The sequence below is a fragment of the Cyprinodon variegatus genome, unplaced genomic scaffold, assembly GCF_000732505.1.
Source record: "Cyprinodon variegatus isolate N-32 unplaced genomic scaffold, C_variegatus-1.0 Scaffold728, whole genome shotgun sequence".
NCBI lineage: Eukaryota > Metazoa > Chordata > Actinopteri > Cyprinodontiformes > Cyprinodontidae > Cyprinodon > Cyprinodon variegatus.
The window spans coordinates 177,819-197,964 of NW_015151181.1; the positions used below are offsets into that span (position 1 = coordinate 177,819).

Genomic DNA, 20,146 nt, shown 5'->3' on the forward strand with positions numbered 1-20,146 from the left:
ATCTATTTTAGTGAGTGATGTCATAGATCACAAATATAAGCCTTTAGTTAAACTCAAGGGTTTAACTTCGTGATAAAAGTTGGTGGGGACGCTCTAAGGATAGTGGCTGATGGACCTACAGCTACTTAACCCGAAAGCTTTCTACAGTATAGGGTTTATATTTTCCAAAAATGAGCTCAAACATATTTATTGAACGCTTTCCTATTGTTGAGAACACAAGAGAACCACAGTACACTGATATTTATAGTTACAGACAGATGCCTGCCTTTAGTGCATTATTTATAAAGGGCTCAAAAATATTAATGTATAAAAAATTATGAATAACAGCTGATGTCAACATCAATATCTCCTGCATCCCTAGTATGGACACAGCTTCCATTCCATCAATCCATCCATGCATGGCTTCCCTTTAAGCTGCATCAGTGATTATCCTCCATATTTTATTGGGACACATTTTTAAGCCTGTGTCCTCTGAGTCTGGCTGTCTCTGGGTTGCTGGTGCAGCTATTTCTGAGTCCTGCTGAACTACAAAAGACAAAAAGATATGTTGAATTTTATTATAGCATTCCATATTTTTCCTTGTAAACTTGGAGACATATTTTATTGCATGTTGCATATCCCAGTAAATCTGTTTCACCTTTAATTCTGCAGCTGTCCCTAATTGTGTCTCTGCTCTGCTTAAAAACAGATTAATTAACCTGTCTACCAATATAATGATGCCAGAGAAAATCATTTTCAAGATATCTAGAAGCTCTGCAGTCTGATTCTCTGTTCAATAAGAAAACAACAGATATGTGTTAATTTTGATCTGTAACTCTGAGCAATGGTCCTCTGAGAAGCCCAGCTTTTTAAACATAATTGTACAATCTGCTGCCATTTTTAGCAGTAAAAGCTCCATATGTGTAATAAACAGATTTTTTGGGAGGCATCTCTAACTTTTTTAACCAACACGTCTCCTATCTTTTACTGAAATATATATCGAAGTAGCTGCCAGTTACATTTCACTGAGTGCTGCTGTGTCTCTCCTCCTCCACGTAGCAACTCTGTATGCAGTGAATAACGATCGCAAATAATATTATATCCCAAAGCGACAGATCCGATGATATTTCACAGAGAGGTGGGACTCGAGAGCAGCGGGAGAGCGAGGAAAAAACACGGACTGAAAACGCTCTTAACACAGACAGCTGCACCCAACCCCAGTTACTGTTTGTTGAAGTATCGAGGGGGGGAAGCGGACATTATTGGTGGGGACTGTCCCCTCTATGCCAAAGTTGGAGACATGTCCACAGCAGTCCTTCAAAAAGTTACGCTAGTGGTTAAACTTGTGTTTAGTAAGATTAGACTCCTACTAGGATTGCTAGAAACAATTCTGGAAAGCACCACCTCGTTCCCAGGGGGAAGGATCTGTGGGGCCGTTTCCTGTTTTGCCAGACTTTTGGTGTCTTACGTACTGCTTATATAATCATTGTTATCACACCAAAGATTCCCTAACAGTAAATTCTGCTTAATAATTACAGCCTATTAATTACCATGTGTTGCTTGTAAAGAAAACTGTTAGATTGGCTCTTTATCTCTAATTGTATTGTCAATAGGTAATGTAGCAGCTCCCCAGCACTTGAATTACTCTGCCATTCCCCACGGGTGAATTAAGCTTTTTTTATTTTTTTTGTGATGAAGATCCTCATCACAGTCACCATAGTTACTTTACTCACCATGAAAACTATAACATAAACCACATATACAAATATTAGAATACGAAACATAAATTTACTATAAAAATAACAAAACAAACCTCGCCGCTTTCACCGGCGAATGCTAATTGCTTGCTTTGTGACAAAGGCTTGACGGTTCAAGTCATTCATCAGTACAACGATCCCACCAGCAGTTATAGGGCCTGCCCTCATTTGCTACGGCAAGCCGTGAGGTACAAAAAAAAAAAACAAACAAAAAAAACCTTAAACATTACAAATACCATTAAACAAACCACAAACAATGCTAATCAAAACAGACAGACATCCATAAACAATCATTAAGACAACATTTAGAAAATTCACTTCCAATAATTCACATAAAAAAAAAAATAATGACACAATTCATTTTCAGTAACTCACTAACCATTGCAGGTAAGGTAATCAATATTATCATGTTTGACTTTTTTTTTGCTCTGTCCTAGGATATGGCAGGAGAACATTTCCTTAAAAGATCTTCAGAATAAAGGAGTTTGCCTGTTAAAGCTTCAGATAGGAAGTCAGTCCACGGGCCTGTATGGTCGCACGGTCGTCATTTTAGAGCCAAGAAAGCATCTTGGCTTCTCATCGCTGCCGAGCAACAGTTTTGGACCAGGTGACAAAGAAGAACAATAGAGATGCTGTTGCTTTGCTTTTCAGATTTTCTTAGTGTGATGTCTTTTGTTTCAGGCGATATTGTTGGCCTATATGACACTTCTGGCTGCAGTGCGGAATCACAGATATGCACAGGGATAGTAACAAGGATCAGCCAAGCTTCTATTAGTGTGGCCTTCGATGACCTGAAGGATGAAGCCAGTTTTGATGCAGATGGCCTTTACAATCTCTTGAAACTGGCCAACGATGTTACCTATAAACGGATGAAACGGTGAGTAACGTTTGGAAGGTGAAATATTATGGAAGGGTTTATAAGTCGGCTTTGACCTTTCTTACCTTGATCATATCTTTATCTCTACAGGGCCTTAAATACATTAAATGGATACAGAAACGGACCAGCTGCAAGTTTGATACCTGTTCTCTTCGGTGATGCCCAACCTTCTGCGCACTCACAGTCAAGTAAGTGAATATTGTCACAAACCAAGCTTTAAAGGTCAAAGTATCCCGTTTTAATGTCTATATTATCTTATTGTTTTTTCTGTTTTTTTATCAGACGAGTTGGAGTTCTTTAATTCAGGATTGGATGATTCCCAGAGAGAAGCAGTGTCCTTTGCTCTTTCACAAAGAGAGCTGGCTGTGATTCATGGACCGCCAGGCACGGGAAAAACCACTACAGTGGTGGAGATCATCCTGCAAGCCGTGAAACAAGGCCAGAAGGTGCAAAGAGTTTCAATCGTTTTAGAGCATCTTACGTTTTCAGTTCAATGCAGACCAGATCACAGATGTAACTGTACTCTTGTGCATGTGCAGGTCCTCTGCTGTGCTCCCTCCAATGTTGCCGTTGATAATTTAGTGGAAAGACTTGCCCGCAGCAAAGCCAAAGTCCTGAGGCTGGGCCATCCTGCCAGACTGCTGGAATCCATCCAGAAACACTCGCTGGATGCTGTCCTCGCTTGTAGCGACAACGCAAGCATCATCGCTGACATCCGGAAAGATATCGACAAAGCAATGGTGAATTTTGGAGTTTGTGTTCCTTCTAGGAGGGTGATGCTATACTTCCTTAAATCACTGAAGGAGTTTTGTCATAATTTCCAGGTGGGGATGAAGAAGAAAAGTGAAAAAGGCGAGCGAGGAAACTTTAGACGGGAAATAGGGGAGCTGAGGAAAGAGCTGAGGAGCAGGGAGACGGCAGCCATTGCTCAGATACTGAAGAGTGCTGACGTCGTTTTGTCCACCAACACTGGTCAGTGGAGTAAAGTGTTCATTGTTTATCCTTTAGCAATGAAATAACGGGAGGGTTTGTTTGCAGGTGCATGTGATGACGGTCCTCTGAAGTTCCTGCCAGCGGAGCATTTTGATTGGGTGGTAATCGATGAATGCGCCCAGGCTCTGGAGAGCAGCTGCTGGATCGCGTTACTCAGAGCACGCAAAGCAATCCTGGCTGGAGACTACAAGCAGTTACCCCCAACCATCAAATCACAAACGTAACAAAGTGCAGTTTTAATTTTCATTAACTGTAAAGAGTTCATGTATGATCTTAAATTTATCAAAAACGAATCCATTCTCTTTAACATATACACTCTTCGTCAACTTTGATTTGCACATTTCCACTACCTTGCTAACACTAACATAAAATAAGCCAATCACACAGAAGCTACATAGTTTGTTGAGTCTAGCTGTAGTGAAGATGACTTGCTAAAGTTCAAAGTGAGCATCAGAATGGAGAGGAAAGGATAATTGATTCACCCTGAACACAGCGTGGCATGAAACTACTTGGATTTTATGCCACAATCATTTTTCATCTCGACATAGCATGAGCCGTCCACATGGTTATTAGTTATTAATTATAAAACCTTATTTTACCAGGAAAAACATTAAGAACAGTTTCTTATTTTCGACTTTACAATTTCTTAAAAAACTAAGGCTAACATGGAGAGAGGACAACAAAAAGTTTAACATACATGCAATAAGCAATACCTTCATAGAGTAGAATTACCTGAATCATTAAAAAGGTTGCAAAGTTTGCTTAAAAACAGGAAATGAAACCAGTTTTGAAAGGAGGAACAAATCTTGTATCTTAAAGGTAAATCTGGTTTTAGTAACTGATTTAAGTAAGGAGGTGAAAGATCTAAAAGGGTTTTATAAACAAGCTGAAGCCAGTTGATGATGTCATGTGACGGCAATGAAGGCCACTTAACCTGACAGTACAACAGGTGTGTTTTTAAAAAGGGATATGGATGATTGATCTAGTGGAAGATTGATAGATCATATCCAGTTTTTGCATTCCTGGTGATAGATAATGCTCTGATAATCAAACAAGGGAAGAATACACATTTCAACAAGGACTCTTTTAGCCAAAATGTAAATGGAGAGTTTCACTCAGACAGCCAAGTTCAGTTTTAACTGCAGTTTGCTGCATAGTAATGTTTTGATAGAAAAAAAATAATCTTTCTAACCACATTCCCAAGTATTTGTACCTTGTAACTTAAATTAGGATTGTTTTATCTATTGTGGTGAAGAACCATTATTTTTTTTTACATTGGCCCCTTGATTTTACGTTATTACATCATGTTCTACTCACCCATATTAGTTTTGTGTCATTTGGAGCCATTCTGAAGATATTAGGTTTTGTAATCCAAGTAAAGTCTTCCTATGGGCAACAAGTTGAAGGCACAAACTAAACTGTTCAGAATTTATAATTTATGGTACGGCATCATTCATTATATGTAGGCGAATCACTGTCCCCCAGACATCCGCGGTTCTATTTTATTATATTTTTTAAAAACAAAGCAGAGTGTGTATGATGTCATCCGCACGCTGGACTGGAGTTGTGAAAGGCAGCCCGGGTCACAGGTGGCTACGCTCTACCCCTTCTATTCATTCAGCTAGCTAATCTGAATCGTTCAATTCCAATTGGAGAGCGAGATCATCTGTGGTAGTAGCACTAGACATCTTCCAGGCATGTGAGTAAAACTAGCAGCAGTTCAGCGGACAGGATGAATGAATGGTAGCCGGCGCGGTAGGATGACGTCATACACACTCTGCTTTGTTTAAAAAAATATAAATATAAAAAATATAACCGCGGATGTCTGGAGGACAGTGATTTGCCTACATGTAATGAATGCTGGCGTACCATAAAGAATAAATAATGAACAGTTCAGTTTGTGCCTTCAAGTATTTGCCCCTGGGGAAGACATTACTTGGATATAACCTAACGGAATATCTTCAGAACAGCTCCAAATGACACAAAACTCATATGGGTGAGTAGAATATAATGTAATAATGTAAAATCAAGGGGCCAATGTAAAAAAAAAAAAAAAAAAAAAAAGATGTTCCCCTTTAAGATGGAGAGACTAACTGTTTATGTTTTATTTGCATTAAAGCACAGCTCATGAATAGTCTTCCATCCATCCATCCATCCATCCATCCATCCATCTTCTTCCGCTTATCCGGGGTCGTGTCACGGGGGTAGCAGCTTCAGTAGGGAGGCCCAGACGTCCCTCTCCCCTGCCACTCGGGCCAGTTCCTCCGGGGGAATCCCAAGGCGCTCCCAGGCCAGCCGAGAAACATAGTCCCTCCAGCGTGTCCTCGGTCTCCATATGACAATAGACAATAGTCATCTAGCCATTGAATATTGCAGTACTATGCTGCTTGAAGGCCAGAGCAGGGGATGATCTGTAAAAATATTTTCTGACACTGTGGGGCGCTGCAGCTGAGCATCATTTAGTCATATAGTAGTAGCCATTCAAACTTTCCCCACTTTCCTTGGTTGTTGGCTGGTCCCCTACAATTCCTTTTTAAACATCAATCTTTGTACTAAAATATTCTTTCTATCATGATTTGTGGACATTAAGATCTAATGAGAAGTGTTATCTCCTGGTCAGAACCTGTTGTTCAGTGAAAGGGTGGAGTCAGAGTAAACAAATATGCACCCCCAGGAGAAGGCTGGTGGCTGGAAGTTGGAGAAGATTTTGATGGGAGCTGCAGGGAAGTGGGCTGCCATTTGGCTGGCTTTTGATTGGGAAGGGACATTTTGAATGGCTGCAACTGTAGCAGGCTACCCAAGTTTTGTCGCTAACATCATTAATTGATTTCTGACCACAGAGTGCTTATCCTCTGATGTCTTCTCCCAGCTGGATAAAGTTTCAATAGTAGGAAACTGATTTCTTAAACAGGGAAATTAATATATTGGGCTTCAATCATCTTAACAGGGAAATTAGGAATGTGCAACAACTACATTCAGTAAGGATCAAAATCGCCAGGCATTTATTAATTCTGGCATTTTTAAATGCAAAACTGGTCTCAACCAATACAAGTAAGGTTAATGTAATAAAGTAGCCTCTAAGTGTATTTAAAAGACAAAAATCAGAGTTGATTTTCGCAAATATGCATGTATGTTTTTTTTTTCTGTGTGGAGTAAATTTTGTATTTTTAATTCTGTTTTTTTCCCCCACTCTGTTTGTGTCCATCATAACAGGGCTGCGGCCAAAGGCCTGTCTCTAAGTCTGATGGAAAGACTGATTCAGATGTACGGAGAGTCAGTGGTCCGTATGCTAACAGTCCAGTACCGCATGAACAGTGCTATCATGGATTGGGCCTCCAAGGAGATGTACCATGGAAGACTAACTGCGCACAGTTCCGTGGAGGGACATTTATTAAAGTGAGTTTCCACCCAGTCATGGAATATTCTTCATATTCCCAACAAAGGCAGACTCCTAAAACTTAGAAACCTTTCCTCCAACAGGGATCTACCAGGTGTCACCTGCATGGAAGAGACCAGCATTCCGCTTCTTCTGATCGACACTGCAGGATGTGGTCTGAGTGAACTGGAGATCTCAGACGAGCAGTCCAAAGGCAACCAAGGTAAACCCTTCTTTTCCGTAAGACTTTAAAAATCGCAAACTGATGGATTTATGTATTTAACTTTGGTTGTATCTTCAGGTGAGGTCGACATTGTTGGACTGCACATAAAAAGCTTGACTGAGGCTGGAGTGAAAGCTAAAGACATCGCTGTTATTGCTCCATATAATCTACAGGTAAGTTTCAGATTTTTGCTGCAGATAAAAAAGATGCATCGTTCCATGCAGCTCTTAAACTCAACAATGCAATATATCTACTATATGCTGATGAAGATTCTCAGTCATCCAGGTCATAGTCATGCCATAAAAGTTAAAAAAAACAATCCACTGACTGTTGGGACTGCCTACTTGGCAGTAGGCCAAGTCCAGTGGATTGTTTTTTTTTTATTTTTTTTATTTTACCGAATAGCTACAATATATAACATATTTAGTCATTTATTAACTTCAAACCAAAGCATCACAACTCGCCGGGAGATAACCCTGAGCAATTTTCCCTGGGTTTGTTGACCAGCCAAACAAGGAGTTTTACTCCTTGCTTTTAATTAATTGATCCTAGAAGAACAAGGTAAAAAAAAAAAAAAAATACACACATTGAAGGTGGAACCAAAGCCAGGTGAATAGATTGATGTGAAATAGATGAATCCATATGGGATGGGTATAAGAGGGCCGAAAAGATGAACAGGAGTGGGATCAATAGCTGTGGAATATTTAGGAACTCAAAATATTATTCTCTTGAAAATATTCATTAAACTGTTAACGGTAAATCCACAATAATCTGCAGGTCATTGATACTACCTGTTACTTCATTTTGTTTCCGTCCATCCATTTTCCATTGCGCTCATCCTAAGCAGGGTCGCGAGGGGTGCTGCTGTCAATTGGCAAGACGCGGGGCACACCCTGGACGGGTCGCCATTCCATCGCGCGGCAACACAGAGACAAATACGACAAACAACCATTCACACACAAACTCACACCTAAGGAGAATTTAGAGAAGCCAATTAACCTAACAGTCATGTTTTTGGACTGTGGGAGGAAGCCGGAGTACCCGGAGAGAACCCACGCATGCTCAGGGAGAACATGCAACCTTCTTCCTGCAAGGCAGCAGTACCCGCTGCTCCACCGAGCAGCTATCATTTTGTTTCATGAAATACCAAATTAACCCCCATACCTTAAGGCAAGGCAAGGCAAATTTATTTGTATAGCACAATTCAGTACAAAGACAATGCAAAGTGCTTTACATGATTAAAATACAGGAAGATAAAACAGAATCAAAGCAAGTAGGAAAAAATAAAAAACAAATAAAATAAAATAAAAAATGCAGAAACAAAAAAGAATATTAAAAACAGTTGGACTAAAGAAAATATGTTTTAGTTGAACTGTTTAACTAGGCACTGTAGGCCCCCCCTACTACCGAAACAAAGTTTTTAACATCTTGAATTAAAATAAAAAATTTTGTGTATTTTTTTGTATTTTTTAAATGGTGTTATTCTGTGTTTTGACTTTGTTTCTTCCATTGTGTTTTTATCTTTTGTAAGGTGACCTTGAGTGTCCAGAAAGGCGCCTTTGAAATAAAATGCATTATTATTATTATTATTATTACAACAAACTACATGGTGTGAATTTATTAAAAAAACGAAAATCTTAGTATGACTCTAGAAACAGTTTTTTTTTCACATGAAATAATAAGATTCTTTTTTTCTTATGATCTATTAATGTTAATAAATAAAATGATGCATCATGATATAAACTACTAACAATATTTGTATTCCAACCCCGATGCAAACTCTCCCTGTAATGTTTTTTTTAATTATTTTTCCTTTTTTTTCTAAAGGTTGATCTTCTGCGTCAGAAACTTTCTGCACGGCACCCAGAACTGGAAATAAAATCTGTTGACGGATTTCAAGGCAGAGAAAAAGAAGCTGTAGTGCTGTCATTAGTTCGCTCCAACAGAAAAGGTAATTTCCTAATTTGAATTTCTGTTGCTTTTTTTTTTCTTAACCAAATCTTCACCCATAGTTGTTAAGAACTGGTCATAACGTCCCTCTTTTCCTTTAGGTGAGGTGGGTTTCCTTGCAGAAGACAGACGGATAAATGTTGCGGTTACACGTGCAAGACGCCACATCGCTGTAGTGTGTGACACTCAGACGGTTGGGAATCACGCTTTCCTTAAATCTCTGATCGATCACATGACTGAATTCGGTGAGGTCAGAACTGCATTCGAATACCTCCAAGACATTGTGCCGCAGAACTACACCAGAGACCATAAAGACACAAAGACTGCTACTGCCTGCAAATCTAGCAAACAGAAGAACAGAGACCAGGTTTCAGCTAAAGCAAAGGACGGCCAGAAAACGACCAGCAGCGCTAAGAGCAATACAGCTGGTTCACAGAATCACGCAAAGCAGAACACATCAGCACAAAAAGACCAAAAAGAGTCCAAGATTAGATACGATGAGATCAGAGCACAGGTGGAGAACTTTATGAAGGATGCAAATATGGAGAATTTACAGTTTCCATCATCTTTCAACTCCCATGACCGGCTGCTGGTCCACCAGATCGCTGAGGAGCTGGGCCTGGTTCATGAGAGCAGAGGACAGGGCAGCGACAGGTGCATCACGGTCTCCAGGCCGCTGGCATCCAAGCCTGCCGAGGAGCCAGAGCAGGAGGAAACCCAGGAGGAAGAAACCGCTCCCACTCTGCAGAGCGAGCAAACACCCCAACCTTCATTAGATCTCAAAGCTTTACATCTAGAGAGGATGAGGAGAGAGCAGCAGAAAAGAGAAGAAAACCTCCAGAAAAAAAAGCAAGAGAACAGCACTAATGGAAAAAAGAAGTCTAAAGGTCTGTCTGAAAAACAAAAAACAGTTAAAGTGTTTTACCAAATAGATTATGACTCTGCATTATTTCCTCTCAGGAAAGAGCAAAACGAAGGCAGGTGTGTGTGAGATCGCTGCTGCCGCAGCTCCAGATGATGACTTTGATGCTCTTATCAGCGCGGTCGTGAAGGCGGACAGCGTTTGCAGCTTTGTAAAGTGTAAAGCATCTGTATTAACGCTCGGCCAGCTTTGCCTGTTCTGCAACAGGCAGTTCTGTCTCAGTCATCACATACCAGAGGTAAGGAGCTCTGTGTTGCTTTGAATATATATTTTGCTCCTTTCAATTTCAAGTTAAGCTCCTCTACAAGTACGTTATACACAGTGATATGTTTCAAGCATGTTTTTCTGTTAATCTTGATTATTATGGCTTAGTCAGTTCAAACAACACATTAATAACCTGTTATGGGGATGTCATGTGGAAACTACTCCATAAGAAGGGTGAGGTGGCAGTTTACAAAGAGCTGTATAAAAGGATTATCACAGAAAACTTAGTGGAAGGAAAACAAATGGTACAAAAAGTTTCAAAAGGAATAGCGATAAACAAAGACTTGAATGAAAGTCTCTTAAAGGTATTATGGAGGTTTGTTTTAATAGACCCTCCCTCTCCACTTAAAAATAAAAATGCTTGTGCAAGAGCATAAACGAGCCCATTTCTTCTGGTCCCTGTTTATAATCTGCTGTTCTCATAGCTCATACAAACTTACTGTGTCCACATACAGCGGGGACTATGTAGTGAAATCAGTTAAAGGAATAGTACACCCAAAACATGATTAGCCGTCATTTTCTACTCACACCCATGCTGAACAACACTCTGGAGTACTTTTTTGATATCTCAAATGCATCTGGAGATCTGGGAGGCTTCTTGCTGTCTGCTGACATTCAAATAATGGAGGTCTATGGTGCCCGAGACAGAAAGGTCCATAAAAGTCCACAAAAACGTGTCAATATTCCTCCATACTGCTCGTCCAATGTATTCCAAGTGTCCTGAGTGGGTAGCATCCAGAATTTACTCGAAACGAAGTCATTTAGAATGTTTTTAGAGCATAAACAGTAGTGTATAGGATTTCCTGAAACGACGCTACGGAAGCCGGCACACCAAACCAGATGAAAGTGCGCATTCAGCGTCTGCTCTGCCAATAATGCAAGCGTAGAAGAAGAAATGTGCTGTTTACCTGTGCAAAGAAAGAAACAACGAAAGAAAAATGTCTGAGGACTTCAGTGTTGAGGAAGAGCATGAGTTCTTTGCCGAGCCGAATGCGCTGGCTTGGTCTGCCGGCTTCCGTAGCGTCGTGAACGCGCATGTGCGCGCTTTCAGGAAATCCTATACACTACTGTTTATGCTCTAAAAACATTCTAAATGACTTCGTTTCGAGTAAATTCTGGATGCTACCCACTCAGGACACTTGGAATACATTGGACGAGCAGTATGGAGGAATATTGACACGTTTTTTGTGGACTTTTGGACCTTTCTGTCTCGGTCACCATAGACCTCCATTATTTGAATGTCAGCAGACAGCAAGAAGCCTCCCAGATCTCCAGATGCATTTGAGATATCAAAAAAGTACTCCAGAGTGTTGTTCAGCATGGGGGTGAGTAGAAAATGAAGGCTAATCATGTTTTGGGTGTACTATTCCTTTAACTGACCGTTCAGACAGATGATCACTGCTTTTTGCCCTGTTGGGCAAAATTGCCCCATAACTCCTCCTCCACTGCGCATTGCCTGCGCCATCTTTGTTACTAGGCAAGGCAATGCAAGGCTAAATTTATTTGTATAGCATAATTCAGTACAAAGACAATGCAAAGTGCTTTACATGATTAAAATACAGGAAGATAAAACAGAATCAAAGCAAGTAGGAAAAAAAATACATAAAATAAAAAATGCAGAAACAACAAAAGAATATTAAAAACAGTTGGAAGTTTTTGTTAGATTACATTTATACTAGTCGCCACTGTAGCGACAGCAGGCCGCTGTGACAGCAAATCCCATAATGCTTTGCGAGGAAGGCTCCATGCAAAGCAAAGGTATATGAGGTACCACTGTCAAATGTTAAACCAGTCCTGAACCAAAGACATCAACAAACCACATAAGCTGAAGGTTTTTCTTGAAGCAACCTGTGCTTCTATAACTCATCAGCAACCCAAATAAAATATCCTGTTTTATTTGGGTTAATTGATTGAAGTGGTTTTATGTAATACCATACCAACTTTATTGATAAAGCACTTTATACACCGACAGGACCAAAGTGCTGTACACGATCAAAAAATACTATGCAATTATAAAATACAAATGATCGAATCTAAAATACATAATAATATACAGACACAATAAAAAGTATAAAAGTGAAACCTCTCAGATTGTGCCAAAGGCCAAGGAAAAAATAAGAAAGAGACTTAAAAACGGTGAGTAAAGAGGCTCGTCTTATGCCCAAAAGGAGATCATTCCATTGCTTGGGAGCTGCCACAGAAAAAGCATGATCCCCTCTGAGCTTGCACTTCGTCTTTGGTTCCTTCAGAAGCAAGATCAGCTGACCCAAGGGGACGGGAGGGTGTGTAAGAATGTAACAGCTCAGACAGATGGGGAGGGGCAAGGTCACTAAGCAAAAAACAAAAAAATGCACTGACAACCAGTTTAAAAAGCTAAAATAGAGGATATGTGGTCAAATTTTCGTGTATCTGTTAAAAGACGTGCAGCAGCATTTTGTACTCTTAAGCTGGGAAATATAAATCATTGACTCCAATATAAAGTCCATTACAGTACACAAATGCATGGATCACTGTTTCAAATGCTTTGGCTGAATAAAATAATGTAAGAGTTTCACTTTTTCAATTAAATTCCAAAAAAAGAAATGAACTTTTTTATTGATTTTTGTAATTTATTGAGAAGAACCTGTGTTCTGAGTCATTTTGTTTGGTGTTTTAGGTTCACGGCTGTGGAGATAAGGCAAAGTCTCATGCTCGGATGAGAATAAGCAAAGAGGGGGTTCTTTACGCTGGCAGCGGGAAGAAAGACAAATCTTTGGACCCCAACAAGAAAGCCTATCTGCAAAGAAAACTGGACTCTAAGCTAAAAGACATGGCATCACAAAGGAAACCAAAAAACAAGGAGAATGACACTTAATCTGATCAAAACAGCTTTATAGTTTATTTAATGTGCAGACTTTCTTCTGACTGAATAAAACAGCTCATGCATTCATCATCAAACAACGTGCTATTTGGTTTTAATTTTGTCAAAATAGTTAGATAAACTTTTGTATTTGTCATCTTAAAACTCTAACACCAGTCCCACTTTTCTATAGGGATGTGTGCGTTCCTCCTAAGCATTCTCTGGAACCACTTTCATTGACACAGGGCATATGGTGAGTGGGATGGAGTTTTTCCACTCCTCGCATAATCCAACGGAGAAGTAGGGATAGATTTTCTCTGAGAATTTCTCTTTGAACCTGTGCATCACAGCTGAGTCAGCAGCGTTGACGAAGGCCACCTTTCCTTTCTCATAGTCCACCTGGATGGTAATCTTCTTAGGCACCTGCTTCACCGAGACCCTGCTGCGAGGAGAGGTCTGAACCCAGATGGAGTCTTTGCTGCACTGGCCAATCACCCAGTAACCCTCCTCTGGGCTCATGAAGGTGGTGCTTTTCCTTTTAATGGACTCCCGGGCCACCCCGATGTACCAATCTTTGCTTTGGCCCACCTCTATGGTCCAGCTGTGCTTCCCAGATGTAAACCCGCTGGCTCCCAGCACACACATGCGGCTGGTGCAACGTTCAGGGTTATCGGGTAGATTCTGCTTATTGCTGTACTGCAGCCGGGTCAGCTCTTCAGACAACTTCAGGTTGTAATGGGCCGTGTTTGGGTCCAGAATAACCGAAGCTGTGAAACATGACCTTCAGTTAGTCTATGGGTTTTAAAAGCCTTAAACTAAATCAGCTTTGAGTTCACTCACTTAGACAACTTTAATTATCATTTTGCATACACAGTGTATACAAAACAAAATTTTGTCTCAGACGGTAAATGAGCAGCAGCGTAGGGGCCTGTCACAGCTTGACGATTTAGACCCACGTATGCCTGACATATGAAAAATCTGGCAAAAACACTAGGTACATTTTGTATAAGTTATGAGCATGTTGAAACATGCTGGCGCACGGCAAAATTTTTTGACGTATGCCATACGTGGGGCATAGGTTACGGGTAAGTTATCTGACCGTTGACATACGTTAAATGTAAGTTACTGATAAGTTGTGGTGTCTAGCTTATCCAAAACCTATGAGTAACTTGTGCATAACGTATCAAGAACTTATCTCCAACGCATATCAATGTATTTGACGTGTTCTAGATTCAATTCAGTTTATTTATATAGTGCCAATTCACAACATATGTCATCTCAGGGCACGTTACAGTTTACCAGATCATACAGTCAAACTGAAAGTTTTCTATCTAAGGAAAACTAGTTGATTGCATCGACTCATTGAATCGAATGCAGTCCCTCACACTACGCATGCTTGTAGCGACAGTGGAGAGGAAAAACTCCCTTTTAACAGGAAGAAACCTCCATCAGAGCCAGGCTCAGTGTGAGCGACCATCTGCGAAGGCCGAGTGGCGTTCAAGGAGACAGAAGCAGAGATAAAAAAATAAATAAAAATCAGCTATAAAAGGCGGTCCCGTCCAGGAAACACACAGTCAGAAGAGAGCACATCCAGCCTGTCGCAGTCAGAGAAACAGGACTACACTGTAAAAACAGGCCAATCTCCAACAGCTATAAACAAAGGTGTTTATGGCAGCAGCACAGCTGATATTTCTCTCCAGGGTGGAGTCAAAGCCAAACAGGAAGAAACGAGGCAAAGCTACAATGAGAAAAAGCAGAGAGAGCATAACGTTTGAGATTGAACTAACAGATTCTGCAGAGTGGGAGAATAGAGATAGAATGAAGCAGAATGATGAAATAGGGGTCCCTATGTCCTCCAGAAGTCTAAGCCTATAGCAGCATAACTATATAGATAGCTCAGGATAACCTGAGCCACTCTAACTATAAGCTTAATCAAAAAGGATGATCGCTGAACGTGTTTCTACCTTAGAGCTACTGTATACTGGCATATTGGCAGCGCTTTGGTATAAAAGGGGGTTCACAGGAGGAAACCCTCAGTTCTCCTCCAAACTGAATCCCCTTCATAGGGTGAGTTAGAAGATGAGTGTGATGGATCCTCCTTGCGTTCATAACGTTTAGCGTTTTCTTTTTTCTTTATTATTTTATTTTTGCGCGTGGTAAACAGCAGCTATGTTAATACTGCGACCAAAGAAATCTTTTCATGCAGGCCGGGCGCCTCCGGTCGCATTGTTGCAAGGTGTGACAGGGCCCTTTAGCAGTGACATGAACATTTCCATTCCATAAAGTGTAGCAGTGATCAAATGTAAACAGTGTGTGTAAATACAGAGCATTGCAAGACATATGTGGGGCAAAAATGCCCCACATATGTCTTGCAATGCACCAAAAAACTTTATTTTTTTTTAAATTAGTTCTTTTTGGTTTGGTGCTATCAGTGTGTTATCACTCACAGTATTTAACAGTTGACAACATCTTCTTGCAAACTGCGAACTTGAGTATTCCCAGATGCTTGGCTGAATCTATCAAAATGCCTCTGATGCTCTCGGGCTCCTGGATGTTGCGTCTGACTCTGGAACATGTTAAAATCAATCCAACACTACTACATAACAATTAAAATCTATTTTAGCAGACATGGGGTTTTACATACCTTTGCTTTGTTTCCTTGTATTCCTAAATTTGAAGAAAGAATGGGGGAAAAAAAAACAATGTATTATTTTTCATTAGAAAAAAGACTTAATGTGTGGTTGATTCATGGTTATTGGGGAAATATCCGAAGAGTACCCATGTATGCAAAGAGCAATGGGCCCTCCGCTGAGAGGTTTTCTATGCATAACTTCAAGAGCCCTACTCTCATCATTTTTAGCCTTTTTGTTACACAAACTCTATGATTCGGTTTTAATACTTTACTCTCTAACCAGTTGATGATTTGCATCATTACACCCACATCTTATTCCTTTAGCAGGACTGCACAATGCATTATGAGCTTCAAGCTTGAGCGTTTCCAGCAGCACTACTGACACAGTCACTGTATGTTATACAGGTTGATTAGTATTCTATATAAATCTATTGTAAAGCAGAAAGATTACATCTTTATACGGTGATTAGCAAAGCATTTTATTCCCTGTGAAGTTTTTCACCTGTCAATTATAGCCTCAAAGTGATTTGTGATAAGGGATTTTTAGGTGAAAGATTAAAAAATTGCTTATGATTGTACATTGTTAAGGAAATTATGCAACGTCTTTAAATTGTTTTCCAAAAACAAATCTGAAAGCCGAAATGTTCAGTTTAAATCTTGACTCAGTTGACTCTAAACTCCTTCCAACGGAAGCCAAAATGCCCAAGTTATAAAAACAAATCTTAACAGACATCATTTTTTTTGTCTGCCTCCTAAGCATTAAACTGAATTTGCAAAGTTTTTAAAAAAAACGAATGAGTATTAAGTGATTTCTCTCACACTCCTTTAAAAAAGTTAGCAGCAGGAGGGCTTTTCCAAGCTAATGTATGTTGTACACATGAAAAAACTCAGATTTGAAATTCATAACATTCTGTTTCTCTGGTTAATTTCTAGAACATGTTTGGTAGTTATGATCCAGTAAAAATCCTACATTATGTTGTTTTTTTTCTTTCATATTTTGATTTGTATCATAGCAGCAAGCAGGTTACAGAGAGGCATTGCTGATTTTGGGAAGAAGCTTTACCAAATCAATCCAATCCAGATTAAAGCATTACTCCTTTTTGGAGTCATTTTAATTGAACCTTAACGTTATTTGTTTAGATATCAAAGTAACTGGTGTCATTTTCTTGCAGCTTGTTTCCACTTAGTGAGCTATTTTTCAGTTTGTTAATGTATCTTTTGTATAAAGACATTTTAGAGCACATAATAGGAGATTGTCGAATCAGTACGTAAAATCAAATGAATCTAACCGTTTAAGTAAAGAAGCATTTAAATGTACCTTTAAAAACGGTAAATCCTTTGCTCTGAGCACTATGTCTAGTTTGCTGATAGTGGAGTTGAGAGTCTTTATATCCTCTTCGATATCTTCAATCTTGGAATACATGACCTGGATTTTTTTCCCCTTTTCCTCTCTTAGATCCCTCAGTCTTCTCTCCTCTTCCTCCTTGAGGAACTGGTGAAGCTGCAGAAATTCCTCCTTCACTGCCAACTCGATTTGCTCACCTTGAGTCTGTAATGAAAGAGCAGGCTGGTTATTCAGCATTTTCTCAGATGGAGATAAAAACCTTTCCAGTCCTCAATAAGGAAGGTGACTGTAAAGCTCAACATAAAGATTAAAAGAGTAGGTTTGGGGAAATAATCCAGGAAAAAAGAACATCTCTAAAGCTTTTACCTCCAAGTAGGCTTTAGTTTCCTCCCATTGGTGCTTTGTTTTACTCATTGTTCTCACTTTTTTTCTTAAGGACTCAAGGATGGCAGTCATTTCCGCCTGAAATGAGAATCGTAAAACACCTTTTAAAAACATTGATGTCTTATATATCAAAATGCAGCTCTTATACGGAAATGAGATAGAGATTCCAGTTTATTATCATTCAATTGTGATATTTTGGCAAAGAAAAATCACTCAAGCATAAGAATTGTCATTATCCTCCCATGCATAATTTTTGCTTGCTTCACTCTGACTGTACCTTTTTCTGTTGAGCTGCTTCCTCCACCGGACTGCATTTATGCATCCTATGGTCCTTAGATAGCTGGCAGACCAGACAAATGGGCACCTCATCGCTGTTGCAGAAGATCTTCAGCTTCTCGTTATGAATCTGACATATCTCCTGAGCCATAGCCTTTCTTTTTTGAAACTGTTCCACAGCTATCGTCAGATCTTGGTTGATGGGAGGCGTCCCACAGAAAGACTCACAGCCGCACACGGGGCATTCTTTACTTTTTTTCCATTCCCAAAAATTTTGCAGGCAGAGTTTGCAAATGTTGTGTCCACATTCCAAAAGTACTGGAAATGAATAAATGTTGGTACATTGGGGGCAAGATATCTCCTCCTCCTCAGATGTTCTAGTAGATAACATGTCGACGGCTGCCTACAGAATGATAAGGAAAGAAAATGTCCTCGTTGCTTGGAGGAGGTGTAATTCCAGTAAACGCTGCTCAGCTGGTTGAGCAGGTTCAGAATCCAACCATTTCTAAGCTTCTACGTCATGATTATATCAAGACTTTTCTGTAAAGCTGTTTCTCTAATAGGAACGAAGAGAATTTGAAAGTAAAAACACACATTTACTGTAACTGACCTTTATTTTCAAAAATTAAACATGTCCTTATGAGACAGAGTAACATGGTATCACTATATATCCCAACTGTATATTTGAAGCCTGAACTCATCATGACTAAAAAAGAAAACAAGTCAGAAACAGAGGTTGTGGCATTGCTGCTCTTGTTTTCAAAGACTGGAGGCAAAAACAGAGGTAGTTTATATGGTTAAAGGAACTGGCAGAAAAATCTCTTTCTTCTGACTACAAGCATTAACTTTAAATAAAATCTATCTTAGCAGGTACACACAATGAGTCATCATTTTTTTAAAACATCAAACAAGAACCAGTTTGTATTCAGAGGGAAAATCAAGTTTCCTGAAGTCCAGAGAAACACATCATTGTGCAGAAATGGTAAATTAGTTGGCTATAAAGGTGAACTTCCCTTCATCATCATGTAGAGCGTGTAAAACAAAGACATTAAAAGGTCATTTCAAGGTTCCTCCACATTTTTTTCTATTTAAATATTCCAGACAAAAAGTCCTTTATCCTTAACTTTAAAAGATAAAACACTTCAATGTTCTTCAGATATTTCTATAATTTGTGAATTTATGAAGAAACAAGGAAAAACAGAGGAAAAAGGACATGAAGGTGAAAGAAAATCGTGTAAAGGAAAGGGAGACATAAAGAAGAAGAGCAAACTAAATAAGGGAAAGGCAAAATGAGAGAAGCTGTGCGAAGAGAAAGCTAAAAAAAAAAAGGGTATATGGGCAAGGAAGTGAGAAAGGACAGAGGATGAGATGACAGCGCATTTAAACAATGCAAATGGAATAAAGTCTGTAAATAAGCGTATACTTTATGTCTTAAAACCTGGGAAATATACAAATTAAATGAGATTTTTTTTCCAGACTGTGTATGAACCCTATGAAGTAAAGGCTGACGTTCTGAGGGGAAATAGCCGCAGTAGAACACCTTCTACTTTTGGTGCACAGACTCCAAATTAACCGATTTTAAAGACACCTAACCACAAAAAGAAGCCTTTTTTTAAGGGAAGGATAATATTTTTCCTACATATAACAAAAACGCGAAAAAATAAATCCTTTACATGGAATATAAAATATAAAACGCAAGGACTATTAAGAAATACTCTAATAAACAGTTAAATAAATAAATACATTGCTTTTCAATGTTATACTATTGCTTAGTTACATGTTTAGCTGTTTTTGGCTCTGTTAATCAAAAAAGCCAATCCTATTTTCACCATTTTCCCCCAGTGATATAAACAAACAATCAAATAATGCATTAAACTGAATTTTATCCCCCTCCCCTAAGAAGCTGTGTATCTACATGATTGTTTGCAAGGCCCTTCTTCCCCACTAAAAATAAAGAAAATAATTATATCACAGCTGCATGAATCATTTTTTGTAAAGACATACTAGTTTTTCAATGCTTAAGAGATTTTAGTTAGCTTTAGAAAAATATAATACATTAAAATACTCAAATGTTTACCAGAAAATGACAAGAAAACACTATGTACATGAATTAAAAACAATAATAAAACCATTACATCCAGGCATGACTGTGCTGTCACGTGAAAAGCAGTTGCTATTAAAAAACAAAGAAAAAGATTGAGGTGAATTTTGACAATACGCATGGTTTGGTTTGTTTGTTTCTTTTAATATCAGACTTATTCTTTCATAAATAAGTTCATCCCATCTTTTAAAATAGCTCTTAAACAAACATGAGCCAGAACAAGAATAA

The 20,146-nt window shown here is 39.1% G+C and overlaps 2 protein-coding genes across 2 annotated transcripts; one reads left to right on the forward strand and one right to left on the reverse strand.

Annotated features, from left to right (window-relative positions):
* Nucleotides 1-1,099: 1,099 nt before the first annotated feature.
* ighmbp2 (immunoglobulin mu binding protein 2) lies at nucleotides 1,100-13,200 on the forward strand. The gene is made up of 16 exons (XM_015395160.1): nucleotides 1,100-1,331; nucleotides 1,840-1,924; nucleotides 2,174-2,343; nucleotides 2,418-2,613; nucleotides 2,704-2,801; nucleotides 2,896-3,059; nucleotides 3,153-3,353; nucleotides 3,438-3,585; nucleotides 3,652-3,826; nucleotides 6,820-7,002; nucleotides 7,087-7,205; nucleotides 7,284-7,378; nucleotides 9,033-9,156; nucleotides 9,257-10,042; nucleotides 10,116-10,315; nucleotides 12,998-13,200. Exons 1-16 carry the CDS (start codon nucleotides 1,100-1,102, stop codon nucleotides 13,193-13,195), a joined length of 3,174 nt encoding a protein of 1,057 aa, XP_015250646.1. The 3' UTR covers nucleotides 13,196-13,200.
* Nucleotides 12,997-18,251, reverse strand: LOC107097850 (E3 ubiquitin-protein ligase TRIM39-like). Its single transcript, XM_015395170.1, has 6 exons — nucleotides 17,819-18,251; nucleotides 17,524-17,619; nucleotides 17,131-17,361; nucleotides 15,825-15,847; nucleotides 15,628-15,746; nucleotides 12,997-13,947 (listed from the first exon to the last, which is right to left on the reverse strand). Exons 1-6 carry the CDS (start codon nucleotides 18,206-18,208, stop codon nucleotides 13,391-13,393), a joined length of 1,416 nt encoding a protein of 471 aa, XP_015250656.1. The 5' UTR covers nucleotides 18,209-18,251; the 3' UTR covers nucleotides 12,997-13,390.
* Between the last annotated feature and the right edge of the window lie 1,895 nt (nucleotides 18,252-20,146).

Coding starts and splice junctions, on each gene's coding strand:
- LOC107097850 (XM_015395170.1), bottom strand. CDS start 18,208: ATGTTATCTACTAGAACATCTGAGGAGGAGGAGATATCTTGCCCCCAA. Junction 15,848..17,130: donor AGGATTTACCGTTTTTAAAG/GTACATTTAAAT, acceptor CTTCAAATTTAG/GAATACAAGGAAACAAAGCA. Junction 15,747..15,824: donor TACAAGGAAACAAAGCAAAG/GTATGTAAAACC, acceptor AACATGTTCCAG/AGTCAGACGCAACATCCAGG.
- ighmbp2 (XM_015395160.1), top strand. CDS start 1,100: ATGATATTTCACAGAGAGGTGGGACTCGAGAGCAGCGGGAGAGCGAGG. Junction 3,060..3,152: donor CCGTGAAACAAGGCCAGAAG/GTGCAAAGAGTT, acceptor GTGCATGTGCAG/GTCCTCTGCTGTGCTCCCTC. Junction 7,003..7,086: donor GTGGAGGGACATTTATTAAA/GTGAGTTTCCAC, acceptor TTCCTCCAACAG/GGATCTACCAGGTGTCACCT.